The sequence below is a fragment of the Puntigrus tetrazona genome, chromosome 13 (genome assembly GCF_018831695.1).
Source record: "Puntigrus tetrazona isolate hp1 chromosome 13, ASM1883169v1, whole genome shotgun sequence".
Classification (NCBI taxonomy): domain Eukaryota; kingdom Metazoa; phylum Chordata; class Actinopteri; order Cypriniformes; family Cyprinidae; genus Puntigrus; species Puntigrus tetrazona.
The window spans coordinates 13091805-13104457 of NC_056711.1; the positions used below are offsets into that span (position 1 = coordinate 13091805).

At 38.3% G+C, this 12653-nt stretch overlaps 1 protein-coding gene across 2 annotated transcripts in view; it reads right to left on the reverse strand.

Moving 5' to 3' along the window:
• Nucleotides 1-5886: 5886 nt before the first annotated feature.
• kif16bb (kinesin family member 16Bb) overlaps nucleotides 5887-12653 on the reverse strand; it is a 32022-nt gene continuing 25255 nt past the window's right edge. For both annotated transcript variants that reach the window (XM_043255044.1, XM_043255043.1), the window contains 2 exons: nucleotides 9702-9780; nucleotides 5887-8467 (listed from right to left, as the gene is read on the reverse strand). In XM_043255044.1, coding sequence (XP_043110979.1) covers nucleotides 6362-8467; nucleotides 9702-9780 — 2185 coding nt within the window. In that variant the 3' untranslated portion in view covers nucleotides 5887-6361. The remainder of the gene's footprint in view (nucleotides 8468-9701; nucleotides 9781-12653) is intronic.

Sequence of the window (12653 nt, forward strand, 5' to 3'; positions counted from 1 at the left end):
CGAGCACTGTTTATATGTGAGCTCTCCTGTTTGACACTGATTAGAAAGATTCTCCCAGACAGCATGCTTATATAGTAGAATGAGTTCTCTTTCGCATTGCATTTCGAAGCATATGCTTAAAAATGAAACGTTTTTCGTAAGCAAGGCAACTTCACATGAGGGTATAACCGTGTTAGGGATGATAGCTGAAAACCTCTACAAGTTGATAGATTTTACCTGCGTCGTGTCTGCCGGTATATCGGCCGGCGCTAATACAGATCAAGGCTAAAAATTACGACTTTATACCATTTGCTTCATTAAGAAGCATCTGAATTCATAGATGGGATTAAATATAATTCAGTTTCTATCCGTTAAAAAACTGCCTGCCACCTCAGTACAGTAAAGTTTTTACTAATTCACTCTTTAAAAGACTTGAAAGCTTGAAAGGATGAAAGCTGCCATAAATTGTAAGCTACAGCCTTTCAAGACGGATCTCATTTCTGGGTATAGTGTTTTAAGAAACTGCAAAACTGACAAGAAACGTTACTATTCGGCTGCAGCAGTTGGAGGCTATATTGCCCCCCGCTGATTCATCAACGCTACAGAGGCACAATAGGCAGTTTGAAATTATGACCACAGACACTTATAAAAATGTGTCTTAGAATCAATGGCCCTCCTGCGCACAGTGTGATCGGAGCTTTAAAGAGTAAAGCTTTAAATTTACCTGAGTGGACTTCACAGCCGGAGAACTCTTCAAGGGATTGAATCATTTAGTGACCCTCGTGCCTTTGCAAAACTTGATGACTTTCACAGAACACATATAAAAGGGGGTGTTTTAGACGTGTGTAATACTTACAGTGTTCTTGTCCCGAAAATGAACGTTAATTGTGTCTAGTAGATGTCAAACTAGATATTCGTGTGTATGTCATGTGAAGAAATGCCACTGGCCGTCATGTATAACCATCAAATGCATTTTATTATGGTTATGGAGTAGATAATCAGCAAATATAACTTGCATTTTATATTTATTAGCTATGCTTTTTTGTTGTTTTTGTACAGCCCCTAGACACAACTTATTTGCATAATTTGAAAATGATTTATTTATTTAAATTTGCAAAAATGATAATAAAATGTATGAAATGTTAATTTTTAATATTGTGCTTTAAATGTTTGGTAACACTTTGTAAATGGGTCCCATTAGTAAATGTTAGTTATTGCATCAACTCACATTAAAATAGATGTTAGCTTGTTAGCTTAGGTCCATTAAATAATTATATATAATTAAATAATTATATATAATTATTTGATTCAATTTAATTAATGTATAATTAAATAATAATTATAATGTATTAGTAAATATTGTAAATTAATAAATTACCATTAAATAATGTGAGTATAGAGTATACGCTTTACGTATTTTTCATTGTTAGTTAATGCAACATTGCTCATTTTTACTTTTTTTTTTATTTATTTTTTTACACTCTATAGGTAACAGGGATACAGGACTGATAATTAAAAGAAGAGATTAGAAAAAAAGTCTTTAATTTACAGATGCTTTTCCTCGAGTCTCTTTTTTTTTTTAAACAATTTTTTAAACATTAAGCTACTGCTGAACAAGACATGCAGAACAAACCTGCAAGCAGCTCCAAATATAATTGATCTGATCTCCAGTACTGCTTTCATTTGCATTTACTGAAACTGTAATTCTCACATTTTCATGTAGAGAGTGAAATCACAGCCCAGCACCACAAGGGCCTTAAACGAACGCTCCATATCTAGAGTTTGGAGTGCAGCTGGCAGCCAGGATAGGAAGTTTTCTTAAACGACCTGCTGGCTTCAGCTACACTATCAACAGATGGAAACTGTGCCTCTGCCCCCCCAGGGCAACGGTTAAAATTGAGCTTGTGAAATCTGTCACAAAGCCGAAGTGGCAAAATGTCTCACGGTTTCTGCAAAATGCTAATGTGACTCGTGCAGTGTCCAGAAAAAAGGGGGAAAAAAGCAAGTGTGGAGGGGGGTGGTGGGATAGAGTGTTCCAATTTAAAAAATGACATCAGATGACAACATCATCTTTCTAAAGGGCAGAGAAATACGTTTGGCCAGAGGACAGACATTCACAAATGAGCCGCGGCTCAAAGAGCCGAATGACATTCAGGGCTGGCATAATAAGTGTGTGTGTGTGTGTGTGTGTGTGTGTGTGTCCTGTGAGGCTTCCCTTACTTGCCAAATTCCATCAGAGTGGCCAATGCAAAGACTAGCCTGACTAAAACAGATTGAGTCTCAATAATGAGAAGAGGAATCCAGAGGTTAAAATAACAGACCAGCGTGTTCCTTAACTTGAATTAACAGACAGGGAACCTCTGGAGCTTTACTGCGATCGCTCACTGGAAAGACACTGGAAGACTATAAAACTTAGAAAAGTACGAGGAATGCACATACCATCATTAGCGTAACCAAAATTCAATGTTCACTAACATGTTTGCGCCACTTCTTAAAGTGAGTGATCTTCAAAGTCAAAGATCCAAGTGAGTTTGAGGACAGTTTCTTCTCTTCGTGTGGTGTTGAATTCCCTCGCTTGCGCTATACATTTATGTAAAAATGCGCTCGCACGTGCATCATTACAGTGAATAACGACTTAAAATTTGTTTTAATTCTCACCCAAAGCTTGTATTATAGCTTACGAGTCGTATGGATTAATGATACTTTAATGGTACTTTTATGTGCTTTTTGGAGCTTGACAGTTACAATCACCATCCTCACATCCCTCATCTCTTTTTGCGTTCCACGGATGAAAAAAAAATGGGTTTGGAATGACACGAGGGTGAGCAAATGATGACAGAATTATAATTTTTAGAGTGAACTATGCTTTTAATATCGTTCCTGCGTTTCAGCATCGCTTTTTCATTTATTCATTTATTTTTGGATGCTTTAAAAGCCATTTTCAATAATATGTTTTATGTGTTTTGCAACACAGAAAGTTTACAGAAAATAATCAAAATGGCAAAAAGTTAGTTTTTTTATTGCATTGAAGTGTAACTTATCAATATCAACAAAACAATGAAAATTGAAAGAACGTATGTAGTTTCTTTTTATTGTTTCAACACAAAAAGTAACAAAATGTAAGTTTTTTTTCTATTGAATTAACACCAACTAAAAATTGAACTAAAGACACAAAAACGCCAAACAGTAAGATCATCCTTTTTAAAACCGAGTCAAGAGTAGTTCAGTAAGATGTTACTAAGAAACAAATCTATAAACTGCCATCTGGGTTACTGTTATTTTCTTTAAATGGTGCATATTAATTCTCCCTCGTACAATTTCCTCTACATTTTTGCTTTCTAAATATGTTTTTTCTTTTAGAAACCCTATTAGAAGAAGCGGCACTATATTTCAATGTCATTACTGTTTGACTTAATGTACTGTACTCTAACTTGATGGATCTTCTGGGATCAAGCAGCTAAGGTTACAAACAAAGGCATACGTGCATGATTGATGGCTCTCTTGGAAAAAGAGAGTGAGAAAGAGAGAGCCGAGCGACGAGGTAGCTAAAATGAGAAATTTTCTCAGGAGCTGTCAGCTCACCAAGAGGCTCCACCTGTTTCTCCCATCAGGCACTGGGCACTTCCTGAAGCCATTAAAGCAGAGGAGGTGTGAAGTATATTAATGAAAGAGGACGCATCCCACCTCACAGGGCCTGCGAAGGCGAGATAAGAGGTCTCGCTGGACCAGAGGAGAAGCTCTTCTCGTACGCACACACTTTCTCAGAAAAAGCCCCACACATCATTCCCTGCCTTTTGTCCGCTTGACCTGATCAGCGATGCCGAGCGGGAAGAGGGGTGCCTTTCTATTTGCGCTGTCATCTTTACTTTATTTGTTATATTTCAAACAGGGTTGAGTCTAATGTGATGGATAAAGCATTCAGAAAGTGTCCATAAGGAGACTAGAGCCCTCTGGCCTGTACAATCGGTCGGCCAGCACGACAGCAATCAAGCGGAGACTATTGTTATCTTGGTAGCTAGCAAATTTTAGGACCGCTGTTTGGTTGAATAATGGCATCACGCACCTCCCATTCCGTTGTTACGTGAAGACTCCAAATCAAATAAAACAAGCAGAAATGAGCTTTTCTCTCATTCGTTTTCCTTATCTGCACAATACATAAGCAAAATTCATACTGTAATTTATTTCATTAGCTTAATGATGCGAGACCTTTTGTCTAAACCTAGTGACCGGTTTCAGTGCTTTCTCTTTGATACAACCTTACAGTTGGAGCTTGTGTGCGGAACAATAGCATTGCTGTAAAATTTAACGAATAGGTTACACCTACAGCTTGCATATTTGCGGGAATACACTAATCCTACCCAATACCTAAACATGACAACTGCCTTTACTAATAATAAGCAAATTAATGAACTAATTGAGGGAAAAGTAGCGGATAATAGTTAACAAGCGTTACTTATTCTAAAGTGTTACCACTGTAACTGAATGCCTGTATATGCATCTTTAATCATTTTTGTGCTAAATGACTTGATGATTCATTGTTTGTTTTATCTTGATCGCTTAATGTTATATGTGCAATTAAAGGAGCTGGTGGTAATTGCTCATTACGGGTTTTATAAGTGCTTGTTTAGATATTAGATTTTAAAAACAAAATATTCCAAACAGGCACTAACTAGTCAAGAGTTTTCGCTCTGCTTTTATGAGGACTGTGCTGGTTTTGGGTATAGAGTATCTGGCGCATGACTGCAGGAAGGTACTGGAGTTATCTCTCTTTCTGTCTGCAGATTTCACTTTAGGTCATAAAGCTCAATGACGATGATTTGGTTTTAACAGTTATGTTTTTTTCTGTCTCTAAATTCGACCCGCTCCATCTTAAATAAAACAGCTTTAATTAGGCCACTAATATGATGAGTGTTCATTTCATGTGAGCGCACATCATTTTCAACATTTTCGGTACATTTAGTTCTTAAAAAATGCCTTCAAGGGTAAAAAGAACTTGAGTGTATCTTTTACATGTAAATGAAAACATGAATGGGGAAGCAAGGTAGATGACAATAATGCATGCAGATTAAAGCCTGCATAAAACATGTACATATGTATATATATTGCTATGAAAAAATAAGGCACAACAGTTGTTATTACTCACAGTCTGCCATTTTTTTTTCTTCTCCAATCTGTCCCTAGGACAGGGGCTTTTCACTCAGACAGTATTTCAAGTCTGAAAAGGTGAAAAGCACTGATTTCTGAGAAAGCACATGATGTACTTTTATTAAAAGGAACCCTCTCCCTCTTTCGCTGGCATTCTGTCAAAGAAAAGCCCTAGCTGATTGCACTGTACAAGCGCCCATAATTTTCTACACACTATAGCAGCATTTTTTAGACAAGGTAGAAGGAAGAATTTCTTCCTCTTGCTACTCTTCCTCAAAAAGTGTACAATGGAACATGACTGGCAAAAAAAGGCACAGGAGAACCCTAACTAATATTTTACGCAGCAGGGTCTAAAATAAAAGGTACTGTGAGCTATTAACTAGCAACGTGATGTACTGAGAACTTAAATGACCCTGCAGTGAAAAAAAAACTCACCTTGACCCTGGCATCTCCTCACACCATGACGAGTTCAAGAGATGAATACTGATAGCTGCTGAATGCTGCAGGCATGCAACATGCATTTTCTGTGTTGTAAGGCTATATGAGTCAAAGACCAGGTAGAAAAGAGATAGAATACTGAAGAGAGGGAAAAGCCATTTTATGCAGTTTCTTTTCTTTTCTTTTTTTTCCTTTTTAATGCTTGGGTGGTGCATCACTTACCAACCGAACTTAAATTGCGCAATCTTAGAAAATGAATGGCACTATGAAAACATACTAGTGATGCACAGAACTAAACACATCAAATGTGTATTAGAAGCAATCTCATACTTAAGTTTTTTTTAATTGGTACTGAAGAGATTGAACATGAAAATTAGGGTTGCGTGCCGGTTCTTAAACATATACATTTTTATAGATGCATATGATTATACAGCAATTCTAAAACAATAATCATTCTTGATCTGCACATATGATATTGCCAGAGTTAACATTAAAAATATCAATGCAATTTAGGATCTTGATTATTGGCACTGCTTAAATTAATTACTCTTATCTGTGTGAAAAAAAAAGACTTTTGTGATCAGTCTTTTTTCTCAAAGATAAGAGTAATTAAAGTAAAATTCATATTAAATTCATATAAAACTTAATAATAAAAAAACAAAAACAATAAAATGTCTTTATTCCTTAAATCCTAGCGGCACCAAGTTATGTCATGTTTTCCGTGCACTCAGCCTTTTTTGTAGTCTCCTGTCGAATTCACCTCACTGGGCTGTTAATTATTTTGCTGGAAGGTCCTTGATCAAATGTTTGACAAGTTATTAATCAGGAAGGTGGTCTCAGCGGAGCTACTGAAAGTTAATTTCCACACTTCATTCCGGGGAGATGAATCAGAGTTGGTAGGAGATTGGGCAGCTGCCTCATCAGCACTGCAGACCTCTGGAGGTTGAGAGTGACCTCCAATACCACCAGATTTCTGGGCCAACACAACATCCAGACACATGCTGCCGTATCCATCTCTGACCAGCACGCAGCGAACGTCAGAGCGTCTACGCAGGTCTATTAGCCTAAACTGGGCCTCACGTGCCACCACAGCTACTGAACTTGGAGGCGGGTGATAAACCGCATTTTCCCACAAGAGGCCGAGGTGGGTGTCAGTTAGGACAAGCTGGACAAGTTCAGATTCACTTCTCGCTTGTGAATCAGGTACAACAGGGTTGGTGTGCAGCTTGGGACTTGATCTCTGAAATCTGACAGTTGTGTAAAGGAGCAGTTGCACATGTGCAAGTGCCGGATGTTCACCCTGCATGTTACCATGTAACAGGAAGACCAACTTAGCAAGGGTTTTCTGGAATGAGCATGTAAGGCGTCCACTGGAAGGTAGGACTAAATCTTTAACATGAGAGTCCCAGTTTAGGGACAAACGGATCATGTCATTTGACAGCAGTGGATGGTCCAGTGCACTGCTATCGAAAGGGCAAATTACCTCAAGTAAGGTTCTGGACAGTTCTTGACTTAAGCTTGCATTGCTGGTGTGCAAGACAAGTATACTCTTCTCTGTGTTACCCATCAGCCTGACAGTCTGCCCAGCAAAACCTATGTGGATCTCCTGCAGTTGCTGAAAAGACAATTCATAGTAAACATTTAAAGAGTGTGTGGGGCTGGATGAATCAGGTAAAGGATCAAAAGTGATCACCAAAAGCTTAGTCTGGAAAATGATAGTAACTGCAGGTTGTAAAGCAGGTTGAGAACAGGTGGCTACACTGAGCCAATATAGAGCAAACACTCGCTCTTCCATTAGTAAGGGAGCAGGGATGACACTGTGTAGGCAGGAGAGAAGCTGTTGAGGTGGAAGATTTTGGAGATGGAGTAAGGATTCAGGGACGAGGTGAAGTCTTTGGCAGCATACCTTCATCCCCTCATTTCTCTGGGTGGTCACCGAATATCCTGTCTGAGTTGCCTCCAAAGCCATCAAGGGGCTCTTCCATTCACCTGTACTGGATCTTGACAGATTTTGCCATGAAGACAATGCTACACTCTGTTCTTTAACTGACAAAATATCATTATGAGACAGATTGCGACGAAACTGGGTTGTCTTCAGAGTTGGGTTAGCTTGTGGTCTTAGAGTCAACTCAAATTGGATATGGTGTACAAGGGGAAGATCCTTGACCATTGAGCGCACTTGATTGTACCAAGCAATTCCTCTACCACTGGTTTGTTCCTTCAAAGAGTTTGTAAGCACACGCCCTGCATCTGCCAGCATCCAGGACACTCTTCCTACAAGGCTCCCTAGGTTAGAGCTGAACCCACTTCCCTCTGGCTGGGCTTTGGCTTCTTGGCTCTCAACAGATGTTCTGGATAAAAAGTGCTTGGTAAATTGGCACCCCATGGTAAGTGGGCTATGCCTCTGTGAAAAGTGCTCCAAGCGAGTCAAACTAGGGACAAAGGCTGCCCCTCCTCCTGTGGTGGAGTGCCTGCTCTGTATATGGGATTCCTCAGCTAACAAGCTCCCTTCTGAGCCCAGGACCGGGTGCCAGAGACACTGCTGCTCAACATCCAGGAATCCAGAGGTCCCGTTACGACACTCCTGAAGTACCCTAGTATCCCAGAGTTCTCCATTCACCACAGTTTTTTCCCCCTCCAGTTCCTTATCTGTCAAGTCCGCTGACGGAGCTTCAGTTTCTGATTTATGAGGGGCTGAGTGCTGCATCTCCCACTGGATGTCGAGACTTGTCTGAAGCGACTTTCCCAGACTTTTGGCATCTCCTGCAGGTTTGTTAGTGGCACAGTGTTCTATAAGTGCCCTGGGCTTCTCAGGAACGTGCTGAGACTCTGAAAGTCCACTGAAACTGCTGTCTGTATTGTTTTGAGGGAACAAGTGTGTAGAAGCAAGAGATGTGGAAAATATCTGTAAGGAAAAAAAGGAATAGTGTCAAGAGAGTTTAGTTATTAGGTCACTACATTTTCCAATACATTTCTATAAATGTAAAGTTCTCTAAAATGTAATGTTCTCAAAATTCTACTTTTATGCAAACGTTTTGAAACACTTTATTAGTTACCTTCTCTTTTCTAAAGTCGGTCTCTAAGAAGTGCACTTTAAAAGCTGTGAAAATAATCTCATCTTGCTCACTTCTGTTTATCTTGCAACTGTTTATCTCTGAATAAGTGGACTAAACACTTCACCCAATATAAATAGAAGAGTCAAGGCTGAAAGCAGTGAGACATAATTGGTTGGAAACACCTGCTTCATGAATCTTTAGATTTGTTAGGAAGGCTCTGCATGCTATTTGCATTAGCTGCTTTTTGACAGGTAAAAAAAAATGATTAAGCCATTGCTTTGATGCACTTTCTTTCCAGGAGGAGGCCATAAAGCCACATAAAACACATGTAATAGGTAAAAAATATATACATCATAATAAATGCTAGCTGAGAGCAGAAAAGGGAGCCCTTTACAAGCGAAATATTTGTCATTTTAATTATTTCCAAGGAAGGCAAATAATGCTTAAGCAGTCAGTTCATATTTGTAGGAAAGCTAATATCATGTTTCTGTGGTAGTGAGAAAAAAAACCCAATAGCACAGTCTGTATTTAAAATACCTTCAATATAGGTTCTGCCCAACATTATACTTCAAATGTCATTGCTTTATTTAAAACTGAACCAGTAGCTGTATTAATTAAGGTCTAATTGATAACAGTAGACAGTGTGTGGCTAATATTCACATAGACACTGTATTATTTGGACAAAATAATGAGCTACTCTTGTGCTGAAATTAAATAACATGACATGTATGTTTATAGCTCAATCGGAGGCTTCCGACAGACAATTTACATTTAACATTTTTTAATTTTGAAGTACAAATATAAAACAGCTCTAACCCCCACTAGATCACTGAGGCAGCTGCACTGCCTTCAGGCAATGATCAGCTCCATCTATGCTTGTTTTTCAATATTCTTAATATTATGTCTCTGTACAGAAGCCCTAAAAAATTAACTGTCCAGCCAGTCACAAACACAATGTAGCTATTTTTTGTCTCTTAGATATAAAGTACAGTTTTTTGAAGAGCACATTTCAGTCATTAGTGAAACAGATATAGTAGTAAAATATATATAAGTGCAAAGTGTAGACTAAAAACATGTCCATACCTTGTGACTCTCTCCTGAGAGACAATTGCTTTTTAGTGCTTCTGTGTCACTTTTAAGTTGGTCAGAAACCTTTCCGGAGCTGCAAAAGGAAAAATGTTTTATTTTAGATGATTCAACAATATATAAATTCAAAATCTGTAATTATATTAAAAGGATTAGAGGGGTGGGGGGCACACGTTTCTTCTAAATGATATTTACACTGAAGCATGGCCACAAAAGAGCGAAGCAATTAGGTTTATATTCAAAACCATGCTGCTGTATTCTTTGTTTTGAAGAGTGGTTTTAATTATTCTTGCTACGGTTTTGACACAAGAGACCTCCAACAGGCGGCAAGGCAAAAAGACTGAACTGCACAATGTCCCGCATCTCCAAAAGCGTCTATTAGATTTGAATAGCAAAGGACCCAAATGTCTGGATGCGATTAGGGCCACTCAGCTAGCTGTGAAATTAAATAGAATGTGCGCATGTAGATTTGAGGATTTACATACGAGCACTTCATTCTCAGTTCGTTCGCACAGGGATGGAAAAGCAGCTTGGTGGGAAACGAAGATGACTTTCCGTCAAGCTCAACAGGATTCTGGACAGAAAGCCAAATATTTAATGGAGCCTCGTACACAACTTGTTGGATAGCAGAGCGTGTTCAAGTCAAAACCCTGTAAAATCCCAGAAATGCCCCCAGTAGAAAACAACAGCAGGGTACTGATCTTATACTCGAGCTTGGGATCTTGAACAACAGAGCATTTACTGAGAGCATTTCAAACACAAAGGTAAATACAACATATTTAGAATGCAGGTTGCAAAGGCAGTTTCAAACAGTGGGTTAGGGATGTAAAATATGAAATAACATTCAATGCAGCATTTTACAAAGGAATCACAATTTGTCACGTGTTTGCACTAGCTAAATTTGTACGTATTGAGTAGTGCATTCAATGGAAATGATCCACACAGGTACAGGTCAAATACACTCCAGACTACAGACAGAGTGCAGTATTTGATAGGACATTGAAATTCTGAACCTTGACTGGTGCCACAAAGAATCATCCTCTAGGTTTCTACCCAAGCAGTGTGACTCCTTTTGGTCTGTCTCCTGTATATTCACCTCTCTATGCATCCTCTCCTCCTCTCTGTGCACTGTCTGTGATCTTTTCCCTCCCAAAGTCTCTGCTCTCTTTCTGTCATCTTCTGAGTTTACAGAGGTGAATTCTTCCACTGATATTCTCGCTTCTGCAAAGGCTGAAGATTATCAACATTTTTGGATGCCCATTGGGGCTCACAAAACAATTAACAACATCATTATTTTCTTGGTAAACACTTGTTGTATCCATTCATTAACACTGAGCAGTACAATGTAAATGGGTATGGATTCTAAGACAATTCAGTAACTATTGAAACATTTGGTTACACTTTATTTTGACAGTCCACCTTAGGCATTCTACTAACTATAAGTAACTTTGTAACTACTAAATCTCAGAGTACACTGTTATGGTAGGTTTAGGGTTAGCAAAATAAGTTGGCATATACATGCAAAGTTTATCATAGTATGTTGCATGATGTGGGTCCATCAAAATAAAGTGTTAAAGGTTATTAAACAGACAGTACTAATACTCTAATGACTGCAAAGTTACTTACTGTTACAAAATGTCTAAAGTGGACTATTGAAATAAAGTGTTAGCAAACATTTAAACTGTTACAAGAACTGAAGCTTTCAATTAATGACTAAACAAACACCAAATATCCTAAGCTGCAATATTTCAGGATAATGCACAAATCCAACATAAAAAACAACAACACTAATATGAAAAAAATATCTGTGTACACCATTACAAAGACAGTCACAGGTTCTACATGAAATGTTAAAATATTCAAGCCAGTGTGAATGGATTTATGAGTTGGTTCATACTACAGACTCTACTCTGGCTATTTATTGAAAATACAGTAAACTTAATACCGGAGGTTAATTGCATTGGTCTTGTACAACCTCGTCAGTCCTTGTAGGCTCAAACCATTCAAGTAAAACAGCCCAGATATTTATGCATTGGGCACACCTTCTGTTTGCAAACTCCGAGGAACAGAAGGCTGGGCTTTCCTTAGTAAGATATCCTTAATCTCAACTGATCTTATTTTTGATTGGGAAGCAGACAGATGCTGATATTAGTAGACATATCAAGTGTCATGCACTGATATTACAGGAATGTTCACCCAAATATGAGAATGACTTGTATTAGATGAGAACTTCAACCATGTGCTGTACAGCTGTCATTTAATGGCACTGTCTGAAAAGAAAACCCAGCTGAAAATATCAAAATTTTATGCATTCAAACAAGACTCTGCTGTATTTTTGAAGGGTATATGTTGAATAAAATGTAGCCTATTGTACAGATAAGACCTGAACACAGCATAAATTTCACAAAGGGCAAAACTATAAAAACTTCAGAAGACACTGAATGTGCTTTCTAGCTCCTCTCTACAAACTTTTTCAGGAAAAATGGAACAAAAACTTTACCCTGACTTGTGGCCCTTTCTGTGTTCTAACAGCACATGTGATTGAACAGGTGCTCAGACATTTCTCTCCAATTTTATTACAACGTTTGCTATGAAAATACTGTGGAAGACTGGAAGCCCGTGGGAACTCTTGTGAGAAAATAAAATGGCAATTAGAGCTTCCTAAAAGCTTCTTATGTTGATATTCTTCATAATTTCCAGAAAATGAAATAAATTGCTGATGTACATAATCAAAGAGCGAAAAAAGAGAATGAAGCGGTTTCCAGTGAAGCGTCAGAAGAGGTGAGAAGCATCTGTTTCTAGCTGAAGATTAAACTTTTGCAGGAGCACACCTTCTGTTTGCAAACTGAGAGGAAGAGGAGGTTGTTAGAGGAAAGACACATCCTATATATAAAGCCTGAGCAAATGCAATAATTTAATAGTGTAAAAAAAGAAAAAGAATTGGATTAA